At 39.3% G+C, this 27,183-nt stretch overlaps 3 protein-coding genes and 1 long non-coding RNA gene across 4 annotated transcripts in view; 1 reads left to right on the top strand and 3 right to left on the bottom strand.

The window, feature by feature from the left end:
* The window catches only part of LOC124633615 (vacuolar protein sorting-associated protein 13A-like), a 29,629-nt gene extending 5,228 nt beyond the window's left edge, over positions 1 to 24,401 (top strand). Inside the window, exons 10-54 of the mRNA XM_047168893.1 lie at positions 157 to 365; positions 1,989 to 2,133; positions 2,222 to 2,358; positions 2,531 to 2,800; positions 3,056 to 3,243; positions 3,493 to 3,722; positions 3,945 to 4,087; positions 4,169 to 4,303; positions 4,547 to 4,718; positions 5,063 to 5,236; positions 5,728 to 5,853; positions 6,136 to 6,202; positions 6,293 to 6,450; positions 6,798 to 7,005; positions 7,308 to 7,419; positions 7,507 to 7,725; positions 7,946 to 8,148; positions 8,239 to 8,373; positions 8,477 to 8,839; positions 8,909 to 9,183; positions 9,277 to 9,453; positions 9,573 to 9,898; positions 9,996 to 10,161; positions 10,243 to 10,471; positions 10,553 to 10,666; positions 10,766 to 10,853; positions 11,020 to 11,167; positions 11,323 to 11,457; positions 11,545 to 11,747; positions 11,859 to 11,995; positions 12,067 to 12,315; positions 12,396 to 12,559; positions 12,916 to 13,122; positions 13,439 to 13,711; positions 15,960 to 16,234; positions 16,324 to 17,550; positions 18,188 to 18,380; positions 18,605 to 18,755; positions 19,089 to 19,202; positions 20,412 to 20,557; positions 20,925 to 21,070; positions 21,681 to 21,807; positions 22,087 to 22,492; positions 22,642 to 23,493; positions 23,918 to 24,401. Of these exons, the coding sequence (XP_047024849.1) occupies positions 157 to 365; positions 1,989 to 2,133; positions 2,222 to 2,358; positions 2,531 to 2,800; positions 3,056 to 3,243; positions 3,493 to 3,722; positions 3,945 to 4,087; positions 4,169 to 4,303; positions 4,547 to 4,718; positions 5,063 to 5,236; positions 5,728 to 5,853; positions 6,136 to 6,202; positions 6,293 to 6,450; positions 6,798 to 7,005; positions 7,308 to 7,419; positions 7,507 to 7,725; positions 7,946 to 8,148; positions 8,239 to 8,373; positions 8,477 to 8,839; positions 8,909 to 9,183; positions 9,277 to 9,453; positions 9,573 to 9,898; positions 9,996 to 10,161; positions 10,243 to 10,471; positions 10,553 to 10,666; positions 10,766 to 10,853; positions 11,020 to 11,167; positions 11,323 to 11,457; positions 11,545 to 11,747; positions 11,859 to 11,995; positions 12,067 to 12,315; positions 12,396 to 12,559; positions 12,916 to 13,122; positions 13,439 to 13,711; positions 15,960 to 16,234; positions 16,324 to 17,550; positions 18,188 to 18,380; positions 18,605 to 18,755; positions 19,089 to 19,202; positions 20,412 to 20,557; positions 20,925 to 21,070; positions 21,681 to 21,807; positions 22,087 to 22,227 (8,805 nt within the window). The 3' untranslated portion in view covers positions 22,228 to 22,492; positions 22,642 to 23,493; positions 23,918 to 24,401. The remainder of the gene's footprint in view (positions 1 to 156; positions 366 to 1,988; positions 2,134 to 2,221; positions 2,359 to 2,530; positions 2,801 to 3,055; positions 3,244 to 3,492; positions 3,723 to 3,944; positions 4,088 to 4,168; positions 4,304 to 4,546; positions 4,719 to 5,062; positions 5,237 to 5,727; positions 5,854 to 6,135; positions 6,203 to 6,292; positions 6,451 to 6,797; positions 7,006 to 7,307; positions 7,420 to 7,506; positions 7,726 to 7,945; positions 8,149 to 8,238; positions 8,374 to 8,476; positions 8,840 to 8,908; positions 9,184 to 9,276; positions 9,454 to 9,572; positions 9,899 to 9,995; positions 10,162 to 10,242; positions 10,472 to 10,552; positions 10,667 to 10,765; positions 10,854 to 11,019; positions 11,168 to 11,322; positions 11,458 to 11,544; positions 11,748 to 11,858; positions 11,996 to 12,066; positions 12,316 to 12,395; positions 12,560 to 12,915; positions 13,123 to 13,438; positions 13,712 to 15,959; positions 16,235 to 16,323; positions 17,551 to 18,187; positions 18,381 to 18,604; positions 18,756 to 19,088; positions 19,203 to 20,411; positions 20,558 to 20,924; positions 21,071 to 21,680; positions 21,808 to 22,086; positions 22,493 to 22,641; positions 23,494 to 23,917) is intronic.
* On the bottom strand, positions 14,084 to 18,290 carry LOC124633617. Its single transcript, XR_006984765.1, has 3 exons — positions 18,198 to 18,290; positions 17,724 to 17,847; positions 14,084 to 14,185 (listed from the first exon to the last, which is right to left on the bottom strand). It is a non-coding gene; the product is annotated as an uncharacterized LOC124633617 (long non-coding RNA).
* Positions 14,212 to 15,965, bottom strand: LOC124633614 (early nodulin-75-like). The gene has a single exon (XM_047168892.1). The coding sequence runs from the start codon at positions 15,485 to 15,487 to the stop codon at positions 14,396 to 14,398; it is 1,092 nt and encodes a 363-aa protein (XP_047024848.1). The 5' UTR covers positions 15,488 to 15,965; the 3' UTR covers positions 14,212 to 14,395.
* LOC124633613 (coiled-coil domain-containing protein 130 homolog) lies at positions 24,393 to 27,024 on the bottom strand. Its single transcript, XM_047168891.1, has 4 exons — positions 26,868 to 27,024; positions 26,414 to 26,733; positions 25,894 to 26,154; positions 24,393 to 25,681 (listed from the first exon to the last, which is right to left on the bottom strand). The coding sequence occupies exons 2-4, from the start codon at positions 26,723 to 26,725 to the stop codon at positions 24,911 to 24,913; spliced, it is 1,344 nt and encodes a 447-aa protein (XP_047024847.1). The 5' UTR covers positions 26,726 to 26,733; positions 26,868 to 27,024; the 3' UTR covers positions 24,393 to 24,910.
* Positions 27,025 to 27,183: the final 159 nt, after the last annotated feature.

Below are 27,183 nucleotides of genomic sequence, written 5' to 3'. Positions count from 1 at the left end.
AATTACAAACATACCATAAACTTCATATAACTATAACACACACGGAGGCTAACCTATTCTAATTCTTTTGTGGTTCCTTTTATCCAAAAACGTCTGATATTATTTTCCATGATACCTACTCACAACATTACAAGTATATCTCTTCAATTTCACCAGCATTCATTCACGGAGCTAATAAACTTCTTCCAAACCCACTCGATGACTGCCGAGGAGTTGTCAGTAGAAGTGTCACACGCGGTGCTGAGAGCTGGTGCTGTGAGCAAGTCTGTGCTCGCGTATGCTGTCAGCAGGAGGAAGGTGTTCCATCTGAATGTGGATGTGAAGGGTCCTTGTGTTGTTGTGCCGGAACATGGATGTGTGCATAAGTAAGTACCTATTGTAAAAGAAAACTTAAGTGGCCATGAATCTAAGGCATGCAATACCGGTTTACCGGTTTCGGTTTTACCGGTAAAACCGCCCATTTTCGTGATTTTTAATTTACCGGTAAAAATAATATGTAACCGGTAATTTACCGGTTTTTACGTTTTTGCGATAATATATAGCAATTGTTGGTTTAACGTCAAATCTTCATTATGTAGCCTGAACATAATGCATACATTACATATTGTAAGAGTGTTAAAGTTGCTGCTTGTTTTTTAGGAAAGTAAACTTATGTGGCTTCTTAACTATCTCTAGGTTAGAAACAAATCTTCATTCTCATCTTAATTTATAATATTTAAACAAATTTTATTCATTTGGTTATTCTGAATTTCCTCATAGCTGTCAGCTCCTATAAGGTAAAAATGTAGCTTATGCTTATTTTACCTACTCTATGACCTTATTGAGCAAGGGCTTTTACTTCACTACCATGCGGATAGCTCTGAGGACACGGTGGAGCACACAGTCTAGGTGTGCACTGCCTGGGAAGGGTACCGCCGTGTCGTCGTCGACCCAATAGGCAGCAGCGACCTCTCGCGTCCGGCCCTGGTTCAAGCCATGGTCCGGAGCTAAAGGGAATGGGAAGCCGTCGTCTCCTTCTGCGAAGCAGTCATGCTCGAGAAGGAGAAGGTGGAGCGCCTGCGAGTTCGCACCCCTCATCCCAGCCGCTGTAGTGGACCAGGAAGACACCACGGGCGCCAAGTGTCGATAGACGACTCCCGGCCACCGTAGGCGTCGGTCTGTGGACGGTGAGTTCGGGTGGCTCATCGTTCCTCCGTCTGCATAGACAACAGACCCGTGTCGGCGGCCCGAGTTGTTCGAAAGAGTTACCGCGACCCTGGTCCATAAAATGCCTACGATTTACCATAAAAAAGGGCTTTCACTTCAATGAAAAAAATGATTTTTTTTTCACGGTAATTCTTAGCGTTTATCCCGTCTTGTGGCGGGGTCCGCTTTCCGTATCTTCTTCTTCCACTTCAATCTATCCAGGACATCTTCCTCTTCGAGTTCGTAGATTTTCATGTCATTCATTACGACACTCGACTACTACGACGGCCTGCCTCTGCGCCTTTGACCGGGTATATTGAGATTGAGTACACAACATTGGCTATGTATTCAGGTGGTCTCCTTTTTACATGGCCGAACCATCGCAACCGTTTCTCTTGCATTTTGTCGATGACACGCGTACGGATAGTACTGACATGTTTTTTTGTTACGGCCCACGTCACAAAAAATGTTTACCATCTTATACCTTGTATTTTTAATTATTTTTTGCTTTTAGACCCAATCTTATTGATATAATATCACATTTTTAAATAATACAAAATTTACCGTTTTACCGGTAAAAATATTTTAATTACCGAATTTTTACCGGTAATTTTATTTTACCGAAATTGCATGCCCTACATGAATCTAAGGAATCCTTAGTAAGGATACGTATCGTAAGGCAATGAGTAGACCTGAGGAAGCTTCTTCAAACCATAATTATGGCAAAAGTTATTGTTTCAAATTAGTAGGCGTTGGATTGTTGCATTTGCTAAGCATTTTCTAAAATATTTGGTCTTTAACAGGTCTGGGCGAGTGATGATCTTCGATATAAGCCGTATTATAGTGAAGTCAGATCTACAGCCGTCTAACCTGACGCTTGAAGACGCCACATGCATGGAGTTAGAAGAACGGTTGTATGATAGACTTCATGCTGAATGTTCTTGTCAGGTAACCACGCTATTATTGAACTAATACCAAACTTCATGTCCATGAATATAATGAAGCAGCTATTTATAACTTGTTGTGTTCTTGTCAGATCTTGTTCAGCGAGTGGACAGACTCTTGGCGCGAGAGCCGTCGTCATGCGGACTCAGAGCTGCACCTGGTGCCCAAGATCAAGATGCAAGTGGTGTTCTCCAACAGCATCAAGAAAGACTACAAATTATTACCCAAGTAAGATCCCTCTCCTGCGATCAGTAATGCCCTTAATTTTTGTATTATGTATCAATGTCTCCAATAGCTTGACATATCACTAGGCAACTTGTACTTCCAACTTCTTCATCACCTTTGATGATGGATTCAACAATGTAACACTTATCACTTTACTCATCATTTCCATCACCAGGTACAAACTCAACATCTCGCTCTCAAGTATCAAGCTGAACCTATCAGACCGCATCATCGGTCTACTTCTGGACTTTTGCGACAACCTGCCAATACCAGTTCCGAACACCGTCCCAGTGTCCTTCATGGACTCTGGAGATTATAGTGAAGAAGTAGAGGAACCTGAACTGGCAGAGATGTTGAGTGCAGACAGGGTTACCGCTGACCCAGAGTATAAGGACCTCATGAATCTCAGACAAAAGATTGTGGCAGCTTATTTGAGTAGGAACAAGTGAGTAAGATTTTTATCATACGTTACATAAGAAGTATAAAGTGCCTAAATTTACTGATACTGTTGTAATTATTAATTCAAGCTAGCAAGCTTGAGAATCAGACTAGTAAAAACAAGTTAAACCTGAATTTGAAGATCAGGCGTTATAGTGGCATATCAAAGCAGACCAATGTTTCTATATGTATACTAATCCAAAGCCACAGTAGACTAATCCAAAGTAGATGATGGTAATAACAACTATAATTTTGTGATCAGGGCAGCAGAAACAACCTGCGATGTATCTATTGCTCGGCTGGGTCTGCAGGCAGCACAGCAAGCTTCTGCCACATCTGAGCAAAGTGATGAAGACGCTGAGGTGTTCGCTCGTACCGTGGATCTGCCCGGTTTCGATGATAACGTTTCACCTAGCAATAATATTAATACACTGCTGAGGTTTATTGTCGGTTAGTAGCCTTTGATGCCATAATGTTAAAATTAGTGTTTCAATAATCATTAACCTAGTGGAAAAGTACACAGACAAATCTGCTCAGGATCTGGATTCTTTGTAACATCATCTGCCTGATGATAATGATATTTTTAGTAACAATATTCACTTAAATGATCATGAATAGGTTGAGATGCACAGTTATTAAAATCACTTCATTTTTCACTTATTTCTTTCATCATCTAATTTATAACCTGTTTTCTCGTAGGTGAAATCGTAATAAACCTCTCCCGTTCCTCCGATCAAATGGAGAAGCCGTACGTGATGTTGAGCGTTACGAAGGTTTGCCTGGACGTGGCTCTCATGGATTACGGACCTGCTGTCCAGCTGTCCGTCAGCCAAGTGCTGCTGACGGACAAACAGCATCACAGCAGCACTGGACAGTATCTAGAGCTGATCACCAGTTCTGGGGAGCTGTTTAATTTGTTGTATCGAAAGGTAAAGTGTGTATTTTGTCAGAAAAATTAAAAGCGTTAATAACTTGGCAATTTATTTGTAAAATTTTTGTAAATACTGTTTTATATAGGTACTCAATGGTTATCACTCCATGGTCACACTCACATAATATCATCCTGACGTTTAAACTTCTTGTGTAAAGATTCATTCAACTTTTGCAACCAGTATTCGCTGCCACCTTGTTTAATGTTTCTTTTTCCGTAGGTTCGAGCAGATTGCCCAGAATTCCGGTCACATTTCCACAGTGTAGAGCAAGCACTAGTAGCTGATGTGGGTCACCTAGCGCTGTTGCTTCATGCTGATGCATTACCGACGCTTCTAAAGTATCTGCAGTACATTTGTGAAAAGTAAGTTCAAATACCTTCCAATCCAAGACATCTTTCTCATCAATAAATTCTACATTAACAAGATTTATTTTGTTTTTATAGAATTCAAAACCGACACGCGATAAATTTGAAGACCGTGGTCTTGCCAAAGTCCAAGTCTCTTTGGGACTACCTGATGGAGCCTGAAGCCGACCCGCCTGTACCACCAGGTGCTACCAAATTCAGTTATTCCGTCAGGTAACAATTACTTTTGTCATGGAGCACTAAGCCAGTTTTCAATTGTTACGGATCACGATATAACTATACCTACTGATAAATGAATGGAAAAAAGTAAATTATCTCTCTAGAGCCTAACATTTTGCTGACTTGTCTTTTTATCATATATTGCAACCATATCATATACGTAATAGCTATGTTTAAGGAATAAATATTTCTGATTCTGATGCATATTTAAATCTGCTGTTTGTTATAACTTTTCAGAGCAACGTCAGTATCAATGCGTCTCTGTCACCTGGAGAGTTCAGTGCTGGAGCTGCGACTAGGCTCGCTGGAGAGTGACTGCCTGTTCAGAGCCAACGACCGCATGATCTTCAAGCTGTACCTCAGTTCTTTGCATGTTGATGATCTTGCTGAGGCTACTCTTTATCCTAAGGTAAGTGGATACAACATTATCTACTGCTAATGGTGGTGGTTGACATAAATATTTAAGGTAAAACTCATTTTTTCGGTGTTGACACACACACAGTTCTTCTTTTCGGTGTTATGTCACTATTCTGTATTGCATCCTCTATTTTGCCCCATGTGCCTTGTATAGCGAAAGATCTATATGCAACCACTGACGACGCCGTGGATGTGGCGAAATACTGGGCTTCCATAACTATATAGGTTGCTCGCTAAAAAGATGAAGACTATCATCAATTTAATGGTTGTCTTCTTCCAATAGTTCCATTTCACCCGGTGTTTGGTCATTATAACAAGTGGTCTCTCAACTTCCAGCTGGTATGGCCCGACGAAGACAAAGTCTTGGAAATAAAGTACGTCCGCGCGGCGGCGCGAGTGTACGGCGCGGGCGCAGCACCCAGTGCCGGCGTCAAAGCACACGGCGAGCTGCGGGTGTATGTGGGGAGGCTGCACGTGGTCATGTTCTGCTGTGTTATGCATCATTTGCAGGTTGGTGTATATTAAAAATAAAAACTTTGGTATTAGGATATACTTGATAGCTTCAGTCGTAAAATTAAATATAAAAATCTGCGTCGAATTGTGAGTTTTACCACAGATTACTATCTATACTAATATTATAAAGCTGAAGAGTTTGTTTGTTTGTTTGAACGCGCTAATCTCAGGAACTACTGGTCCGATTTGAAAATTTCTTTCAGTGTTAGACAGCCCATTTATCAAGGAAGGCTATAGGCTACTTTTTATCCCGGTACGGGAAGTAGTTCCCACGGGATGCGGGTGAAACCGCTGGCAGAAGCTAGTAATTATTAAAAGTAGTAGATATCTACACTGCGTAGTTGATGTAATGAAAATTTGAATAATAACTAATGATTCCTAAACCTTTATGACGATGTTTTCAAAACTAGGTCTGACATAGTACACGATTACATAAAATCTGGTCATTTCACTGTATTGATGTTAATATGATATCATGTGTTGTGCAGCAACTGTTAGAGCCGCTGGTGCCCAGCGCGCTGGGCGCGCGCGCCGCGCAGGCGGCCGAGCGCGCCGCCGCGCAGCGCGCGCACGCCGCTCGCGCCGCCAGCACCAGGCTCAGTCTGGCTATTGAGGTAATAATACGTAGGCATAAGAACATCAATAACAGAAACACAGAAAATCTAAAATTCCTCACCTAAATCTAATACATAGGCTTAAGAAACCTGGTACTGACAAATAAATCCAAAAATTTCTCTGCTGTCCCAATCACATTCTCCCCTACCCTTTAGTTTCAAAATATTTGGATTTTTGGGTCAACACTATCTCTTAAAATGTCTTTATCTCATAATTCACATAGTCATGTCTTTTACACAGGTAACTTAATCACTGTTTCTTAAGATTGTCCTAATTTTCAGATACATGCTCCTGTGCTGCTTCTGCCACAGAAACCTTCATCACCAAATCTTCTAGTGCTGAATATGGGTAATTATCCAGTACATCAGACAATTTACTGCATATAGTTTCTACTATATTGCTTCTATTTGTTGTAAACTTCATCCTTCTTCCTTTCAGGTGATCTCTTGATAGAGAATTTCTTCAAACAACTGAACACCGGTCAAGAATCTGCGAGTCCCGTGCAGCAAGCAATTATTGATAATATACTGATCAAGCTCGTTAATATCACATTCTCCAGAGCTGTTATGACGCTAGCTGGTACCTTGGAAGTTCAGGTTAGTCATATATTTTTTTTTTATATTCTCCTGATAAAACCTTTAGTTCTGAATACCAAGATTCTGTTCTGAATATTTTTTTATGAATACCAATATTATTCCCTTCGGTACACCTACTAAGATTAGTCTCAGGTGTTTCATAGTTCGAGAATCACGCGCTAACTTATATAGTCAACCATTTGGTATGAAAACAACAAACACTTTCAGTATCAACCAACTAAATTACTAAATTATAATAGTAAAAGCAATTTAACGCTTTAGTCTGATCATAAAGTCGTCAACATACACAACGAACCCGACGTCACACACATAACATTAATTCACCACATTTTTTCAATGCACTTCAGGAGCCAATTCTAGAGCCAGTATCAGTTCGCTGCGACATGAAGAGAGCAGTCTCCTACCAGCAGCTGGTCAGCATCAACCTGTACCGTGAACTCCTCGCCTGTGAAGCTGATGTGGCGATAGATACTGTGCTGCTCAACGTGGGGCAGAAGGACTTGGCCACTATGCTTGCTGTCTGGACTGATAATTTGAGCGAGGGACATTATATTGGTAAGCAGTTATTTATGGCACTTTTGCTTGAAAAAAAGGAGTTATCCATCATAATAAAATTGCTGTACCAGTCAAACCAAACATAAACTTACTTTTGTATTTAGTGAGGCGGATCTACTGGCAGACTTTACTTAAATCCACTTAACAATATCTGTCTTGGTATCTTGAATACCTCTGCATATGCATTTATGTATGCTGCTTCTTGTAGTAGTTGTTTCAATAAATCTTAGACTGTTAGGATGAATAAAAATGGATTTGAATGATATTATTAAACTATACTGATGATATCATTGTTATTGCAGGTAGTATAGTTCCTAGTTCTCCAGTAGACAGTGCACCTTCAGATTCATCAGTGAAGAAGCTGCAAGCTTTTTTTGCTCAAGGAGAACCAATAAGAAAAGAGGCTGTTGTAAGGTATAAAACAATCGAATTCGTTTTACGTGGCTCGTGGCTGGCGGTAAACTCTTTTTAGAATTAAAAACTTCATGTTATTACTTACAGGTTTATTCTAGAGGGAATAGAACTAAAACTATTCTCAGACATGGATGAGGTACTAAGTTCTCCAGTAAGAGATCTGAATCATGGTTTAGCAAAACTGACAGCTGGTGAAGCGATGCTACAGATGGAGTATAGCTCCGATAGCAGTATTGAAGTCAAGGCTAGTCTGCAGAGCTTGCTCGTTGAAGATATTAGACCAGATCCTGGAATTGTTATCAAGAGGTGAGTCACAAATGTTACGACAATAATTTCTAAAGAGCTTGATTACATGCTGAATTAAAATGTATCAACAACTTTGTAGCAGATGGCGAATTAATTAAGATTAGTTTGCACTCTAGTATCATAATCATGCATGTTGTCTCTGTAATTTTTAAGACCAATTTTTTATTAAACCTTCTTCTCTTTGCAACATAAACTATTTTCCGATTCTTTATTTTCTTAGGATCTTCCAGTCTCAAGGAGGCACAAGTGCAGATGCCGAAGACGCGTGTATCCAAGTCCGTCGTCCTCCCCTCATCGACGCCAGTCTCAGGGTCACGGGAGCTAAGGCCAGACATGCTGATGTCAGAGTAGACCGGACCAGATTCAATTTGGCTTTGCCATTCTTACTGCAACTGGCTAGAACTTTGCTGGATGCTATGCCTGGTAAGTTAAAAGCATAAGGTGAACAATTCCAAAATACTAAAATATTTAAGGAAGCCATATACATTATAATAACGTATATCTTTGCTGCAGGTGAAAAAACTATGGAGGGTGGTGTTGTAAACCACGGATATGTTGGCGATATGCACCCATCAAAAACTGGGAACAATAATCGCGCTGCTAGGCTGCCTAGTTCAAGTGATTCTACTAGCGGATATTATTCTACAGGTAAGAAAAATATAAAGTAATATAAATAAAATAAATAAAAAATGACATGTTTTAATATACCTACGATTGAAACGGGTGCTGAATTGAATATCACTTCTTTCAGCTACATCAGTGTCAGAAGAACAACCAGGCTTATCAATATCGATACAATTCCGACAACCAGAGATTATGTTCTTTACTGATCTCACAAAGACTGAAGGTCACGCACTCCTGCTTCGAACAGAACTCCTCATTGATTACTCCAGCCACTCAAACAGTGAATCCTTCGTAGTGTCCCTAGCAGGGTTGCAGATCATGTCCAAATTACAATCAAAGTTGAAGAATCTACCACCCCAGTTGGTTTTAAAGCCATGTGACGTGGAGTTTTCAAAGGCTTTCAAGAATTTAGAGGAAGGAATCAGGGTGAAGATGTCAGTTTCGGAAATTGAAGTGCATATTGCTGCGACCACCGTTCATACTGTAATGGGTGAGTTCCTAAATATTTGATTTCTTCTTATATATTTTGTAAGGTTTACTAATAAACTTAAATTTTCAGATATTATCGAGGAAATAACTTCAGAACTAACTATCCCTGAAGAAAAAGAACCATTCAACTTCGCCACATATAACCCGAAATCTGAGAAGCAAGATGAAGATCTCTGGTCTCCAAAGAAGCTGACTCCTTACGTAGTATTAAACCCTGAGGATGTGTACTCGCAGCCGAAGTACCCCATTGTGAGGCCTACGGAGACATTTATAATGACTGTACCATGTGTGAGGATCATGTTTGAGATGGAGCAAACAATCAGGGTCCCGGTGTTGATGATGAAGGTATTTTCACAATTAAATGTGACCTTATTAATATTTAAAAAATAACGGTTTTGTATGTTGATGATAATAATCTACCCCATTTGTTTGTGCTAGATGAAAGCAGAAGTGTCCCTACACGATTGGTCACAACAACTGCATGGCACTGCCTCCCTAAGTCTCATAGCGTCCTGTTATAATGAAAAGGTGGATGCTTGGGAGCCCCTCATTGAGCCAGTTGTGCAAAACGAAAATGTTTACCGTCCGTGGGAGATTACTGCCACACTGTTTCAGGTCTGTATTTATTTATCTACTAATCTAAGCTTTGTTGTCTACTCATAACTGGAGTAAATATTTGATAAAAGTTAACGGAATCACAAAAAAAATATATATATAATTTAATATTCTCACAGGCCAAAGCTTACCCAATGTCCTCCCGTCTCGACACCTCAAGCCAACAAGAAACAGAAGCGGACTCCTCCATTGCATCAGACCAATCAAAACGGCCAAAGAAAAGAAACGGCTTTGAATCTGAAACTTCAGCAGATGAGTGCGATACTGACAACGAAATGACTTTCATAAGGAACCCCAATGGTAGAGAGAGTAAGCATTATAATGTGGACTTCAGTGCCGGACATATGTCCTTCTTAGGCTTGTTGGACGCAGATGAATCTGATTCGGAGAATGAGAATGGACTGATGGATAAACTGGCCACTGCTATTGGACATCTATTTACTGAGTAAGTTAGATTTACACACATAAGTATAGAATATTATTCAATCCAACTCAAACTAAAGTTCTTTTATGTTACTAATTTGAATATTGTTTTAATCTAGTGACTCAAGTGCCGAAGAGATGAGTAATGATGAAGATTCCTCAGCACCAGAGCATAGCGAAGTGGAAGTGGGTAGCGACCACGAGGAGAACGAAAAGGCTGTTACATTTACAGATGGAGAAGCAAAGGGCAAGAAAGAAACGGAACATAAGACTGTGACATTACAAGTAAGCAACTAAACACTTTCAAAGGAACATTAAAAAAGTAAGTGTTTTTAAGTATTACATAACCTATTTTATTGTTTTCAGGATCCTGTAATACGTGAAGATAGTGTAGACTCAGGTCTTGAAACAGAGAGCTACATAGACAAATCCTGCACTTACATAGCAGTAGAAGCGAGAGATATGCTCAACATTACTGTGACTCCTGCTGGGGCTAGGGCATTACTTGATCTAGCTGCTGCATGTACTGACAGAACTGCGGTAGTTACTGCTATTGTTACGGGAGAGAGTGGTCTGTTACTGGTCAATGATATTGGTGAGTCAGTTTATACAAAATATAAAGTAACTGATCATGTAACTCTTGATTTCATAATAAATGATTGTGCTGTTAATGTAGGTCCTGGATCAACTGTCCATTTGAAGACTAAAGCCGAGACAGATTTAGCAGGCAACGAAAGAATCATAGCCATAGCTGATTATGATGTAGACACTAGTCGGCCAAGTACACCAGGTAAGTTAAAATAAAACTCATCTTGCCACCTTACTATTTACTCTTTCCATCATATTTATTTATAATAATAATAATGCTCTTGAAATCTTTCTTATGAAGGTTGTGACACATCGTCAGCTGAACTTCTGGATGAACCAATAACGAAACCAAAGCCTTTGATGTCTGATGTCAGCGATGAGTGGGACTGGTAAGAATAATTATTGTTTACCTTAAATATTTATTGTATCATGAATAGCATACATTTGGAGCCAGGATATCCTCATATTGCCCAGTTGCTCATTTATAAATATCACTTTCTTAGACTGTTTTATACTGATGTATACTGTATAAGTAATCTACATGTAACGTTACAGTTTCGAAGGCGGTTTCCCTGGTGGCGCAGTGACAGGCCCGGCGGCGTGTGCGTGGTCGCCAGCGCCGCCGCCTCCTCCCCCCGCGCTGCGCACACGCCTCACTGACCTCACGCTCACCGTGAGACTGCATGATCTCGATCATCTTACTGTGAGTTGAAATATTAACAATAATCTTTTGTACACATGAAACTCCATTAATTGTAGTCAACAACAACTTCATGTGCTTTAGAATTTTATTGTGTTAAATGATTCCACGTAAACCGATTTAAGGTACAAATTAAGACTATGTCGCTTTCCCTTTAGATCCTGTGTCCTCAACGAAGCGTTTCGAAGCTCCACGTGCTCCACCCCAGTAAGAACTCGACGCGGTACTACATCGCAGTCGAGAGGACATCCAAGTACAACAACAAGAAGATTATTGTCAGGTCACCACTACAGGTACGGAAACAAAACTATAATTCAGTCCACTATAATTCAAAGTATTTCATGCACATAAAAATTGAACTATTCATTTGTTTCCTTCAGATTCGCAACGAAACATCGTACGCACTTGAGCTCTTCTACAAGAAGACAGACCTGCAAGCAATAGGAGCAGAACTAATAGGATCACTAACAAATCCCTTCGATGACAAGATGAGACTAGCTGTCATCGCACCACAGGAGACTTACAATATTCCATTGTATATTGCTTATCATTGCAAGTTGTTTTTGCTGCCTTCTAACTTCGAGTAAGTAAATAGCTTAACTACTGATTGCCATATAAGAATTATCTTCGTCAGCTCTTGATGATGAAAGATCCTTAGGACGAGTTCATGTATTTTTTTGTTGTTCTTTACTAGGAGTTATCAAACAGCAACACAAGGTATTTGGTGGATGGAATTAGCCAACGAAGTGGGGACTCCAAGAGACATGATATGTCCCGCCAAAGATGGAGAGGACAAGAGAATATTTGCTATGAGGATACTACCTGTTGAAGGTTGGTTATTCACTTGAAATTGGAATTAAGCTATTTAAATGGAAACTATATTTTTCTTTTGTTTTTTGTAGGATGCCAGTCACATAAGGTGACGCGGTCTATACCCAACTATTTACTTCGTGTGGTTCCTCCCCTCGCGATGTACAATCGCCTTCCCTACGCCACGGAGGTATCTTGCGCAGCTGCTGGTTGGCACATGCGCATTGAGGCCGGCGAGCGCGCACACACATACACGCTCGCACTCACACAGCCACACAGGATTTCTATCAATATGCAATACATGGGTCTACCTTGGACTGGCAGTTTTACCTTGTCACCAGGTAAATTGGGATCATTGACATTTTGAGCAACTCCAGGCAATTTTGGTGGTTATTTCTTCTAACATTTCGTGGTCTTTTAGATGTAACGGAAAAGAGTGTGACTCTTAGCAGTGAGTGTGAGTTGGAAGGTGGCAATAAGCAGGTGCAGGTGTGCGTCACAGTGGAACGCAACGACTGCTGGGAGGTGTTCCTTCACGCGCAGCACTGGTTTATCAATAAGACGGGACTGCCGCTGCAGATGAAGGTAACGTTTTATGCTAATTGCTGTTATTTTCACATAATACGATGTACCTACACCATTACGTGCGTCCTCTATACTACTAGGACTATATATACTATTTACTCCTACTGTCTATTCCCTTTTGTATTCCCCCTATGTACTTTCTAATATAAATAAAATAAATAAATATACCTATTCCCCCTGTTTACTCCTTTATAGTTCTCTATTACTGCTATGTACTCCCACTATGTAGGTAATCCCTTAAATGTACATAAATAATAAATTAACTTTTTTAAAAGGACTGGATCTGCTTAAATTACTCGAAGGGACCAGAATGATAACATGATTGCGAGACTTTATAGAGGTGTGTCTGTTGTCAGGGCGGCCAGTCCGACACGTGGTACGAGGTAACGGAAGAGCCGCTGCTGTGGAGCCCAGCAGGGCGCGGGCGGCGGCGCGGGGCGCGGGTGAGACTGCGCGCGCATCACTCCGCCTGGTCGCGGGCGGCGCGTCTAGCTGCTGCCGCACCCGGGCTTGTTGTGTGTCCCCATACTGAACGACGCACTAACTATCGGCTACTTCTCAACGTGAGTACCTCCTGCCTCCATAGATACTCAAAATTACATGAGACGGCCCCTACAAAAATGCCCTTCACCACTTCTTATGTATTTTTGCTGCAAAAGAGAAATGGCGGAATAACCTGCCAGATACCGTTAGCTATAAACTCAAATTGTCTACGAAATCATTGAGCCGTAATTGCAGGATTTTTTGTGTCGTCTGTCATAGTTTTTGTGTACTTATGTTTTATTCCACTCCATATGTTTAAAAGGTGTTAATATATGCCAGCTGGTCAGCTATTTACAAAGGTAGCATAATTAAGTAAACCCATTTTCCTTTCTACAGGTCACGTTATCAGAACTATGCCCACAGCTGACGAAAATCGTGACCCTTCTCCCCTACTTCTTAGTCTACAACGACACGAAGCGTCACCTTCGCTTCATGGAGGAGAATGAAGCAGCAGACCTGTGGAACGACCTGGCGCCTCAGCAATGTACGCCGTTCTGGCCTCAGACAGACTCCATGTCGATGCATTGCAAGTACCGGGACTCCACGGTCGTGTCTCAACATTTCCCTATCACGAAGAATCATTTCACAGTGCTGAGGATGGATAAAGGGGTGAGTGAACTTTGTCTTTAACTTATTGAAGTTTAATACATCTCCAAAATACTAAAGTTCATCTACATAGTTAACCCTAGTTTACATCAAGTAAAACTGAGTCAGGAGAAAAATATGGGTTGCAATAAAAGATCAATTACACAATAAATTATTTATACTTAATTACAACTTACTACTTACATAATATAATTAACCATACTTCGGCCTCGGCCACTCTGGAGTCAGGGTGCCGTCATCATGCAAGGTATAGGCCGCACCTTTGGACCTATGGGACCATATCTTGGTAGCTTTGAGGTGGGCATCACTCTGCTCTTTAGCAGCAGAAGGTGGAGGGGCCGGTTCAACTGGTGGAGCCTTCACGGAGGCTGCGGCAGGAGACGGCTTCAGAAGTGATGATGATGAATAGGAGCTCGATGATGAGAATGATGTCGAAACTGGCGGTGATGGCAGAGATTGGGATTTTGTGTGTGTTACCTGAAACAATTATAGGAATTCGTTAGATGGCGAATTTGTAGCTTTATGTTGTGTCCAATTAGCCTATGTTTTAAAAGAAAGTATTGCTCGTTTTCTGGTTGTTTAAATGTATACAAAACTATAAAGTAAGTTGATCAAATTAAACACTTGTTGAGAAGTTGACTTTTTGAACAATTATACCTTTAATAAACTCATAGTGACATTTAACGCCTAAAACATCCGAATACTTACAGTATAATGTGGCACGTGATACGAACTGACTGAATGTAACTTAGAGTTATAGTTCATCAGCGGGAGATCGCCAAAACTCTCCACTTGGTACGAAGAAGAATCAGCTTTAACAACGGTGGGAACATTATTGGTGTACGATACATCAAAATCTATTTCTCTCATGTTTATAGGTGGAGGAAGCTTTTCTTCTTCAGTCATCTCATGATGAGATGGATCACTGGTTCCGGAATAAGCTTGAGGGTTTCCAATATTCTGGTTAATGAGACTTTCTTCGTTGCTAGCTCCAAGCCCGTTCTGTGGTCCATAAACTTGAAATTGACTAGATTCGGCTTTTGGGAAAAATGGTTTGTATGGCGTTGGTGGACTACTTTCAGATGGAGAAATTTTATATGGTTTATCCTGTGGTCTGAAATCTGGTGGGGGTGAGTCATATTCAGAAGTGTACGACGGAGGTTCGACGTTTTGCGGTCCATAAAAACTCACTTGATTCGGTTCTGTATCGGTTGGATATGGGCTATCAGCTTGTGGTGCATACTTCATTGGAGTGGATTCAGTCACATAATTTACATATTTCTTGAACTCTGATTCATAAGGTTTTTCTTCTCGATATTTACTATCGTCGTTTCCCCTATAAAACTCCTTAGTATAAGGAGTTCTATTTGAGTTTTCTCTTTTATACGGTCGACTGTGTTCGTAATCCACAACTTGGTTTTTGCCCGAAGCAAATTCGATTATTTTATCCAAGTCTTGTTTAGATAAGTGTTTCACTAGATTATTTATATCATCATCTGCTAAACCATCGTTAGTAGGTCGAGGTTTACTAACCTTGTAAGGTCTGCTGCCAGGGTACGGTGGTTCTTCGTCCTTCATAAACGGAGGTGGCGTGTACGAGAACGGCCCTTTTATAGGGATGGTGTACGGCGGTCGATTGTAGAACCTTAACGGAGGACTATTGTAATATTTCCCTCGTTTTACTCTTGTGTACGATCTTGAATGATTGCATCCTTCATCACTTTGCGTATTAACCACACACAGCACAGAGAACGTGACAAATAGTACTATTTTGAACATTGTTACACTGTAGTCTGCTGAAAACTGAGGGAAAGTATATCCGAATGCGGGTCTTATAAAAGTTGAGATGAAAGTCGTGCTAATTGAGTTAGAGCGCCCTGCCGCGCCCGCTGCCAATGATGCAACTGTTACGTCACTGCTTTCATGTTTACTTGACTAGTTACTTATTACCGTATTATTATGCGGATATGTGAAATGTTTACATGGTCGATTTTTCATCTTTGTGGGAAGTAGGGTGTTAAATGTATCCGTTAATTTACATGTAATATATTTAGGTCGTGTTAATATTTGTTGTGCCCAAGCCCAAGTGACACGCATTATTATACATGTAATAATGTATGTTACGTATTTCTAGTTTTCAGCTGTTGTTTTTACAATAATTTGGATCTTGTACTGTTTTCCCGTCAGACATAATTCATAATTTCATATAAGATGATGTACTCTCACCATAACCAAAATTACACCTTTTCAGACGGCAATCTGCGTGGAAGTAACTGGCGGGACTGACCGTCCGTTCACCATCACCTTCAAGCCATATACAATAGGAGACTCGCCAGTTCGCATAGACAACTTATGTGATGACCTATTTCTGAAGCTACATCAGGCTGACTCGGGCCAGGTAGCTTTGTTGAGTCCTTACCAATCCTTGCTGTATACCTGGGATGATCCCGCTAAGGAACGAAGACTGATGTGGAATATTTATAATAATAAAGGCAAAGGTTTTGATGCAGCTTTTAACCAGGATGGGTGAGTAAATGGCATATTTATTTTTAATCACGTCTTTTGCCACTTTATTATTGTTGATGATTTTTATCGTACAAATTGGTTTGTTACAGCTACGGCGAAGAAAAAGTCAGTTTCCACTCAGTGAAACACTCAACTTTAGTAGCAACGAGCAGTGTTACATCGAAATTATCTTCAACCCTCAAGAGACTGACGCCCAAGTCTCCTGAACCCTGCACCTCAAGCAGTGACGACTCCGACAGCTCAGACCTTCCCGAAGCCCACAGCAAGACTAAGAAGATGAGGAAAGATAAGGTCATAGTCTACTGGATATCTTACATGGACGGGTATCAGAGAGTCTTCGCCTTGGCGCAGGATGAAAGAATAGCGTACCAGTACAGGATGAGAATAAACGCAGAGAGGAGTAATTACGAGGTCTATATGTCCCTGTCAGGAGTCAGTCTGTCTGTTTGTGTGCCAACTCACACTGGTGTAAAGGAACTTGCCTATGTTAGTATGACTGACTCTTTACCTAGATGGGAAGTCAACGTTAATCATAAGTGGAAGCAACTATCCCCCGACCTAACATCTTGGATCGAAGAGAAGTACCAAACAGAACAAAAGAAGTGCCAGTTAAAAGAATATATCCATTTGGATTTGGAGAAAATGCAGATGACGAAACCATTCTTCTCGGAACTACGCAGGACTTACAACCCTGGCGTTTGGATGCAGTTGCGAAAATCTGATACTTATACATATTGCCACTTGAAATGTCAGAGGCTACAGATTGATAATCAGTTGCATGAAGCTGTGTTCCCTAGCGTGTTATATCCAGCACCGATACCTAATGACGTGAGAACAAGTAAAGGACTCAAACCCTGTTTAGAAGTAGTCGCTCTGAAGCAACATCGGCCAAGCTTGAATCAGGACATCTACAAATACGTGAAGATCTTAGTTCAGGAGTACTGTGTCAATTTAGACCGTGGTTTTGTGAACTATGTCTTCGATATTCTGAACCATTGGAAAATTCAAGAAAAGCCAGCTGTGAGGTTGAGGGCAGATCTTGCTTTAGTCCATATGCCATTACCAATGATTGCTATAAAGAGCCAGATACCTGCGCAGAAGAATATACTCTTTGAATACGTGCACTTGTCTCCAATCAAACTAGTTTTAAGTCTTTCCTCTCGAGGGTACTCTGCGGAGACAGCCAATAGTCCAAGTAAGACGAGGTTTGGAAACAAGAAAGAGAATAGGCCTAAATTATTCAATAGTGATTTGTTGGAGTATTTGTTCAATTCCTGGGGTTCTTCGCTGTGTGATATGAAGGATGTGGTTATAAGGTATGTCGAACTTTGTTTGATTATTTTAACTCTGGATACGCGTTTTTAGCAAAATCGATGTCATCATAACTGTAACACGTTCTTTGATAATAAAATCATAAAGATACTAATTTATTATACAATATACAAAATTAACTCCCTCAGCTAAGTACTTTTTAAAAGGCTTTTATTACCTGATTCAACTTTCTCAAAGATCGTTTCCATTATGATCAGAGCTTCGTAATCCCTTTCTTTGTCTTGTAATTATCTCAAGGCACTAAACTCAGCATTTTATTGCATCTTCAGTGAAGGGACTTTCTGTAATTAAAACGGTCATAAAAACTTTTTGATGAAACCTGTACCGAGCTCAAACTTTGCACTCGTAATTTTTATATTATCGCACGATTTTTATGTGAATTTCCTACAAAGCACATCATATCTGATTAGCATTAAAATAGGAGGGAAAAGATCAAGATTAAATGAAATGTAATGAAAATATTTATTCGCCGGATTTTAAGATTCTAAAATCAATTGTGGTAGTAATTAAGGGGTTTCTAAGTCTGGAAACAGTTTGGTGATGATATACCTCATATAGGAACTTATGTTTTTAGGATAGTTCTGATTTCATATTACCTAACAAACAATTTCCATATTCCAGGATGTCATACCTGGAATTCCGCAACGCTCCGATCTCAACAAGCACATTAGTAGACCAGGCATCTCGCCACTACTGGACGCAGCTGGTGCAGCAGTTCTACGTGCTGGTCCTCGGCCTGAACATCCTCGGGAACCCGTACAGCCACATCGGAGACTTCTCTAAAGGATTGAAGCAGTATTATGAGCCTTGCTTGGTAAGATAGCGTAGTTTGATCGAGTCCTCTTTACGTGTTGCAATAATTAAGACAGCCCTTGTTGGTTATGAGATGGCAATGTAGATGATTGTTTTGAGGATTAATTTGATTTATATCAAATTATTGGATCTTTCAAAATAAAAAACTTGTAAACTTTTTTAAGGAGAAAAACTTAGAATCAATATTTTTCATTTAAAGCTAAAACAAAACCATTTATTGCCCAGGGTACCGCACTAGGTCGTAAGGTGATGGATGTAGCATCCCGCCTGGAAGATGGTGCCGCAGCCCTACTGGGTCTGCGAGCGAGCCCCAGCACGAGGACCAGTGCACTGTTTGAAGATCTACCTAAACCACAGACACCTAGGCGGAAACCTGGTAAGTACAATTCACATATTTTGTTTAGGTTGTAAGGAGTCTGCAGTTTTGGCTAACCTTTTAGTTCAGACTCCACAGAAGCGGAGATGTTTTTGAACAACTAGTAGAATTTCGTCACTCAAACAATTGTTTCCGACCACTCAGTGGTATCCACTTTTAATGGTTTGTAATTGTATGACCCTGATTTTTTTTAAATAATGCCATAGAGCCTTATAACCAAACCTATGTCACTTATGTAGACTCCCTGAAAACATTGTGTGAAGTAAATAATTCCTACAGGATTGCAAGTGAAACCGTGAGTTTTTCATACGCTGTATTTTACAAATATTACAGGTGAAGTTCCCCAACTAAGCAACGATATTCCTGAAAGTGTGATAGAAGGAGACAGCAGTAATCAAGCCAGCATTGCCTTGGCTCTCACCGCTCTCGTCGCAAGACCTACATTTGGTGAGTCTGCAATTTTGAAGATTATTTGAATTTTAATGTTTCTAAAACATTAAAACTTGTTGTTACATCATCTTTAGACTCAATGATGAAAGTCCATCGAGTTTCCATGGTTACATGAATGTACATCAATAGCTTTGTTTTTATACACCTAGGTACTATGTATTGGGGAGTTTTAACAATTTTTATTCTACATTTTCATCATCCATCTTTGCATGAATGAGATAATCTCGGAACGTTTCAATATTTTTATCGATATATCCTATTTCTGTTTTGGAAGCATGACTATGTATGATGGTTCAATGTCTATATTTTCAGATAATGTTTTTATGATTTGTTCGTATATTATGTATCATTTAGTAATTATTGTTAATGAAGTGTTTCTCGTTTGTTTTCGTCTGCGATGCGGACAGATGACGACTGTGTTGTTGTGAGGAGTGAGTATCGTAGTGCATGATATTTATTATATTATAGCTTATGTAGTAAAATGCTAGGTATTTAATGTTCATAAGAATGTAACCAAGGTCTTCCCAAAAGAAAACTTGGGAAAGAAAAATCGAATGGAAACCCAATTAGACAAGAAATCAGTAAGTTAAAGGAACCTGAGAGTTAAAGGACAACAGGCAAGGTTAATTTTGTATTTCTTCTTGACAAGAGCAAATTAATTAAGGGACCACAGATATATATTTTTGAATTTGCAATGTCTCACGTGCCTATAAAGCAGAAGTTTGCACCACGTAGCATTGCACAAGTTCAAGTTCGATCAAATGACTAATACAACGTGTCATTATTTTAACAAGACTCCACCTACAAACTGATATTCTAGCTTCCATACAGACTATAGTGCCAGGTCTCCTCGAGATGTTTTCTTTCACTTTTGTTCAGTCATTGGTGTCCAAGATATACCATGAAAGTAGGTACCTACGTAGGCACTCATACTTGAGAGGCTGCTGGTGCTTTACTCACTAAGCCACCAAGACTACCACAGTAAGGTTGAATACAGAAAGAAAGCTGGTTGCCAGAGCTGATCTACCAGCACTTATTGACGCTGCCCCCATTCTACAACAGTTACATTATCTTCACGTTGCTTCAATGTGCTTGCTCTATGTAACTGTGACAGAATGCACCAGCGCCGATAAGAGTTTGTAGATCGTCGTTAGCTATCAGCTTCCTTTCTGTATATGGCCTAAAATATGATTTGTTTGTATTTAGACGTGTGTCGCGAGGCAGCGCGCGCGTCGCTGTCGCGGCAGCTGCACGTGAGCAGCGCCGAGGCCGCGCTCAAGGCCTGCGTCGAGCGCAGCGGCGGCCGCCTGCTCGCGAGACGCCGTTTGCCTCGACATTGTGATCCTATTGAGGTGAGGCTTCTAGAAATTGAGAGGTTTAGAGGTTGAGAGGAAATATGAAGTGGACCTTTTCTTGAAAAGAAACCTTGGAATTATTTGTGTACGGACCGGCGGAAAACACTTTAAATTGATTGGCCTATCACTATGTATTCAGGCAATGGACTTCAAAGGCGAAGGATCTCTACATATTTGTTTTTTTTTTATTACCTAGGAGAGTAATGAAAATAGGTAGGTATGCTTTTCCCCAAGCAATTGCCACTAGCCAACAGGCCGCTTCCAGCCAATCCTTTTGGAAATCAATGAATGAGGACTGTTCTGCAATTAACTGTTGTGAAGTGGTGACGTGGATACCATTAAAATCCATATAACTTATTTCCAGGGCGTCCGTCCGTACTCCCAGCACGCAGCGCTAGGGCTGCAGCTGCTGACGCTGCTGGGGCGCGGGCACTACGCCGACACGGACGCGTACCTCGCGCATGCTCACCTAGGACCCACCTCTAACTGCACGCTGCTTATTTCTACGCAGTAAGTTGCTATAGAATGATCCTCCTTTATTATCTTTATCTATACTAATATTATAAAGAGGAAAACTTTGTTTGTTTGGTTGTAATGAATAGGCTCAAAAACTACTGGACAGTTTTTAAAAATTCTTTCACCATTCGAAAGCTACATTATCCACGAGTAACATAGGCTATATTTTATCCCGGTACGGGCAGTAGTTATCACGGGACGCGGGTGAAACCGCGGGAAAACGGCTAGTCGCCAATAAAAAGCAAGCGATAGAAGCGGTGATTAACGCTCTAAGTTATCTGTTTGAGAAGAGGCCTGTGTTCTGCAGTGGGAGGATAAAAAGGCTGATGATGATGATTTACACCAAACACCAATTATTTTTCATGCCTTCCGTTTGAGGTCCTGTTCAAATGTCAAATGAGGTTCAAAAAAATTAGGCCTTGCGGGGAGAAAACGTATTCCCTCTTTTCTTTAATTTTAGGGCCCGCTGACTCCACTGCTGTAAATTGCAGAAATATGGGATACAATTGGTCGAAACGGGTGTTAGAAAATAATTGAAGAAACAATAACCCTACATAAAAACTTGAACCTTCAAACCAGGTTGCTAACAATAAACAATTTCCAGACATATATTCATGGTGCGAGCGAGCGGCACGAGTGGCTCGTGGCACGTGGAGTGGGCCGTCAAACTTGATGACGTCATCGGATCCCCCCTCATACAACAGGATAAACTGCTGCTGAATATCAAACAGGTTTGTGGTTTTGTAAGAACGGTAAAGACCATGAAAAGAAGACCATGTAAAGTAATATTCAGAGGTTTCACTTCCCCCTCTGATGTTTGATTAGGATCATACTGTCGCTTTAGATGGAAGAAATAACTGCATGAGTAATACAGTAAATGGGTCTAGATACCAGGTCTGCCTACAACCAGTTTATGCAAGAGTTTCTACGTAAGAAAATCAGGTTTTATTAAATAATCGAGTCTCCTTGATATGCTCAATTTTCATATATTGTCACTGTACAATTTTCAGGATGAACACGTAAGCTATTTCTCAACGGACGAAAAAGTGATAGAAGTGACCGACCCCGAGGTATTAACTTGGCTACATTCCAAGATCGAATGCGCCCTTATCCTGGCCTTAGAAGACAAGAGATGCGCCACTAACGAATAGACAGATGATGACAACTACACTTATTAACTTACACTGTTTATAGTTAACACTATATCGACGGTACTATTGTATTAAATAAACCATTTGTACTACATAATAGGAAAACTTTTTAATATTAACATTGTTTAAAAATGGGGGCTTGTAACCGTTAGGCATAAACAAACAAACATGGCGGAGTTTTTGAAAAATATCTATGGATAAAGAAAATGCATGGAATTTTCTAGTGTAAGACTTACTGACTTATGTAAAGGTACTTCTCCCCCATTTAGGGCCTTACTACAAAAACTTTAAACCCTGTTTTACACTTGTCTAATACAATTTTGGCTGCAAAATGAACCATATGTCAACGTCATAATTTGACATTTTTTTAGACAAGGCATAAACTGACGTTTAAAAGTTTTTGTGGTAAGACGGTTAATGTTTATAAACAGGAGTTAAATAACTAAGGCAAAACTTCCCTCTGCCAAATTGAAATAGGTGTTTATATAAACTGTTTAACGCATAGAATAATGTAACAGGGATATTTCTATATTATATGACGTCATCTCATCTTTGATAATATGTTGTTAAATATAATATTTATTGATTAATCATCGAATTTCGTTTGTAATAATGCAGGGGACATATCAACATCCTTGGCCTTACGTCTGTTTTATAACGACAATAATTTCAACAAAATATTCTATATCTCATATATTATTGATCTCAAACTCTAGTCAGCTTGTGCGAACACTTATTTTTATTAGTTTTATATTAATATTGTTGCAAAAGTTGGATTAAATTAGGCCGCAGCTGTAGCCAATATGTTTTATTTGCTGCTAGCCCATACGAAATCACGCTGCTATGGCGACAATCTTGCTTATTCTATTAATTAAGAGACCAAAATCAACACAGCAGTAAATAGTAGATATTGCAACATTAACTAAATTAATTAACTGTCGTGAATTATAATATGGATGTTGTAAAATACGAATCGTAGTTAAATATGGCTGACAAAGTGTCACCCCCTAGCGCAAATTATTATAAACTGTGCAATTTCATTGCCTAATTACTTTAGTACTCACTAATTATTGTAATAAATGTTAAAAGTATTTTCATATTAAATTACATATTTATATTATTTTATGTATTCGATGTCTAAGCTTTAGTGAGTAAGCTTGTTATTTGTTAAATGAATTATAACGATTTATAATAATTTTGTTGTGAAAGTAGGTGTTATAAGTTACCTACCAGTATTCAGACTGCTCTATGCCCATAGGGTCTTAGGTGATCTTCACACTGCCCCGCATCACGCTGCATCTTGCGTGTCGACGCACCTACGCGCGTTCCTGCGGGAGTGCAGATCTGCATCATCGTGCGGGTTTTTCACGCACTCACGCGCGTAGGTGCGTTTTGTAAATTCACGCACAGCGAGTTCCATTTTCAAATATACACGTCACGCCCATTCAAAATCACGCGCGGCACTGCGGGATTCAGTGTGCCATACCTTGCGTCTCGCCCCGCACCTACGCGCGGGGGTGCGTGTTTCTCCGTATGTATGTGCGTGATCCGCATGAACGCGCGTGGATGCATTTTCAGTGTGTTGGACTATGCGTGTTTTCCATACAAACGGAGATATTTCCATACAACGGAAAAAAACGCATCCACGCACTACGCTGCATCATGCGGGGCAGTGTGATAATCGCCATAGAGTTGGGATGTTTATCGATTTTTCGGTATCGATGTATAGATATTTGTTTGTATGTCCTGAGTGTTTCATAGTAGGCAGATATGTTGTCCTTGTCATTTGCACAAAACAACTTTTAGTTAGTCCACCAAGCATTACTCATGTAGGAAAATGAATAATTGTGACTTGTTAACAATTTACGGCCAATACTAATGAACACGTCAGTCTGTGGTCTTATTGCAATATTAAAGGAATTTAAGAAAGATTTTAAATTTTTGCAAATGAAAAAAAGAACTATAGGTTTTACTCAGATTTGCTGCAGCCTACATTAATTTTAAGCCAAATCTTGAGAATGCTTGGCGGAATATAAATATTCCTATACATATAATTTCAGGCTTTTCATAATAAAGCTTCATTCATCGCAACTTAAGGAAACATTGCTTACATCGAAACTTAAACTCATCAAACTTGAATGTTTTTTAAATGGAAAAATAAAATGTGAATCTGATATTTGGTGTTTTATTTCAATAAATAAATATATCCTTTTTGTATACAATTTCATCTGTAATTTATACTTTTAGTATTAACAGGTGCTCTGATTACGCAAATTATAGAATATAATGTATCTATAAAATTTCATTATATTGTAATCAGTGCTTATATTACAAGGTAGGAAATAAAGTAATGTCACAATAACAGAAACTTACAAATTAGTTCAAAGGTTCTTCAAACCAAACAGACATGTGTTACTGAGGAGTTTATTTGCTCCATCTCTTCTTCTCACATAGGAAGTGGTATAGGGCAGGCGTTAAGGACATTATCTTTGTACTTTTCATACATTTAAAAAGTGCTGGTTTTGATTCAGCCATTTGACTAAATGATTTTAACATAATCAAACATATTCATTTATACTTTTGTGCCTTCTAACTTTCATCCATTCAAATAGGCCATAAGTTTAATTAGGGTCTAAGCATTTTATAACTCTGCTTTCAAAATGCAGTGAAATTAAATAACTGGCTAACCATCAGAGCCTTCTCCACTAGAGCTATAATCACAAACTAAAGATATCTTTTTACATTTGACTTCTTCTTTATCATCAGTGGTATTTTCAAAAACATTTTTAATTTCATCTTCTATATAAGCTTTTGTATATTTTTCTTCACAATCTGTTTCTATATTCTCAGATTTTTCAAATTTAGGAACACTTATTTTATCTTCTGCATCAGCTATTGTATATTTTTCTTCATATTCCGTTTCTAAATTCTCAAATTTTCCTATTTTAGGGTCACAAATTTCAACTTTTTCATCTTTTACAATATTATCATTAACATGAACATTTTCGAAATCCTCATCATTGTCATCTTTAACAATTGTTTCTTCTATTGCATTCTTATCCTCAATTTCACTTTTATCCTCAACTTCTTTTCTATCATTGATTTCACTTATTTTATCTTTAGCCTTATCCAAACTATTATCTACTCTACTCTTCTTAAAAGTGATGCCTAAAGAATGTCTAGTTAACATAGAACTCTTACTCAATGATTCTTCTCTCTTCAGGCCTCCAAAGCTGGTCAGCAATCCACTAGAACTAGGTAATGCTGGCATGTTAAGGATCTTATTCCTCGTTTGATTTTGAGACTCCTCGATACTCCTGGAAGGTCGCAGTGAAAGGAGGGAGGCCATGTTTTTGTCATCATCATTCTCTGGTAGAAGATTTATGTCAAGCGATGATTTTGCTAGCAGCAGGCTGTCATTGACGGATGCTTCTTCCAGTTCTTTTCTTCTTTTCTGGAATGTGAGAAATTATATTGAAAGATTAATGAAATTCTTAACTCAAATTCGAGATTAATGAAATTCTTAACTCAAAAAGAGTTTGGGATTAATTTATCAATCTTTGCAAATAATTAAATTTTAGATTTCTATGCTGGGATATCAAAAGCTAAAAGAGTGTCTGCTAATTAAAGTGACCACATATAAAAAACAAAATTGTTTTGACTTACTCTAAAATTCCTTCTCAAAGAGCAGTTAGCTTCATAATCATCTTTCCAGACAGATTCGTTCCTGCCCACCAATCTCCCTAACCTAGGTTTATCAAGTTTAGCTGCATCCTCATCACCAGTCTTATGTTCCAGCCTGAACATGGCATCGTCAAATAGCTTCTTCTGTGTCTCTTTAGTTTCCGGAACAATCTGCCCATTTTCTGTGGGGTCCCAGCGGTTCTCTTGCCGTCTGGCTCCTGATACTATTACGTAGTCTAAGTTCTGGAATGAATAACATGAAATTAACTGTATTGAACAAGGGACATCTACATCTTTTCAGCAAGTAACAATTTTGTCTATAGAATTTGTAAAGGTTCTTTACAAGACCTGATATCATTGCCTGTGATCAGAATTGAATCAACAATTTAAGCTGTAAGTAGGTATTGTACTGACAAAACAATTCTAAGACAGCATAGTCTGATAGAAAAACATTTGGTATTACATGCTATTATGGTGGGGTAAATACATAAAATATACTTACACCTGGATCAGTTTTGATTTCAAAATGATTATCACACAAATGACACTTCATCCGGAACTGATACACCGGGGTAGTATAATACATGCCAATCTTCGTCTTCTCAGCATTGTACCTCACTCCCATACCAATGTGGTTGTTGCAACCCTCACACCAGATGTTGTACGGCATCTCAAAACGGATGATCAGGATACCCATGTGCAGTTTCCTGGCTCTCTCCCTTAATGCATGGGTCCCCATGAATTTGTTCAACCCCCCGACCTTAGGGTCGTAGTCGGGGGGATAGTAAAGGTTCTGGCCTTTGCGTTCTCCCATCTTTTAGCCTGTAAAGGTAAATTTTTTAATTAAAATTACAATCCGAACTTTGTGAGACAAAGGTTTAAGAAACTATTAGGAACACTTTTACGAGTAGTATGCAATGTATAGTAGTGTGAATAGTTCATTTTTGATAGGTTACCTTTAAAGCAGTTAAGTTGTAATTGTTGGATGAGTAAATACCCAAATAAAGAGCTCTTCCAAAATTTTCACGAATACGATGAATATTATTCCAATTTTGCTTACAAAATTAACAAAACGTCAAAGTCAAAACACAACACACCTAAAAATGTCAATGTCAACTTCGTGAGAGAGAAATTAATGTTTTATCGAGTGCAAGTTGCAAATAGAGTTCAAGCAAGTGGGAGTCGAGTGTAATTAGTGCAGTCAGCGGTGTTGATTCCTCCATTTTTATATAGAGAGATGCATAATATTATTTACACGATTTTCAGTTGAAA

This window comes from Helicoverpa zea, chromosome 10 (assembly GCF_022581195.2).
Source record: "Helicoverpa zea isolate HzStark_Cry1AcR chromosome 10, ilHelZeax1.1, whole genome shotgun sequence".
In the NCBI taxonomy this organism is placed as follows: Eukaryota; Metazoa; Arthropoda; class Insecta; order Lepidoptera; family Noctuidae; genus Helicoverpa; species Helicoverpa zea.
Note: the sequence above shows the minus strand (reverse complement) of the source record. Positions and strands in the feature narration are given on the sequence as shown.

Coding starts and splice junctions, on each gene's coding strand:
- LOC124633613 (XM_047168891.1), bottom strand. CDS start 26,725: ATGGGAGAACGCAAAGGCCAGAACCTTTACTATCCCCCCGACTACGAC. Junction 26,155..26,413: donor AAATCAAAACTGATCCAGGT/GTAAGTATATTT, acceptor TATTCATTCCAG/AACTTAGACTACGTAATAGT. Junction 25,682..25,893: donor CTTTGAGAAGGAATTTTAGA/GTAAGTCAAAAC, acceptor CTCACATTCCAG/AAAAGAAGAAAAGAACTGGA.
- LOC124633614 (XM_047168892.1), bottom strand. CDS start 15,487: ATGTTCAAAATAGTACTATTTGTCACGTTCTCTGTGCTGTGTGTGGTT.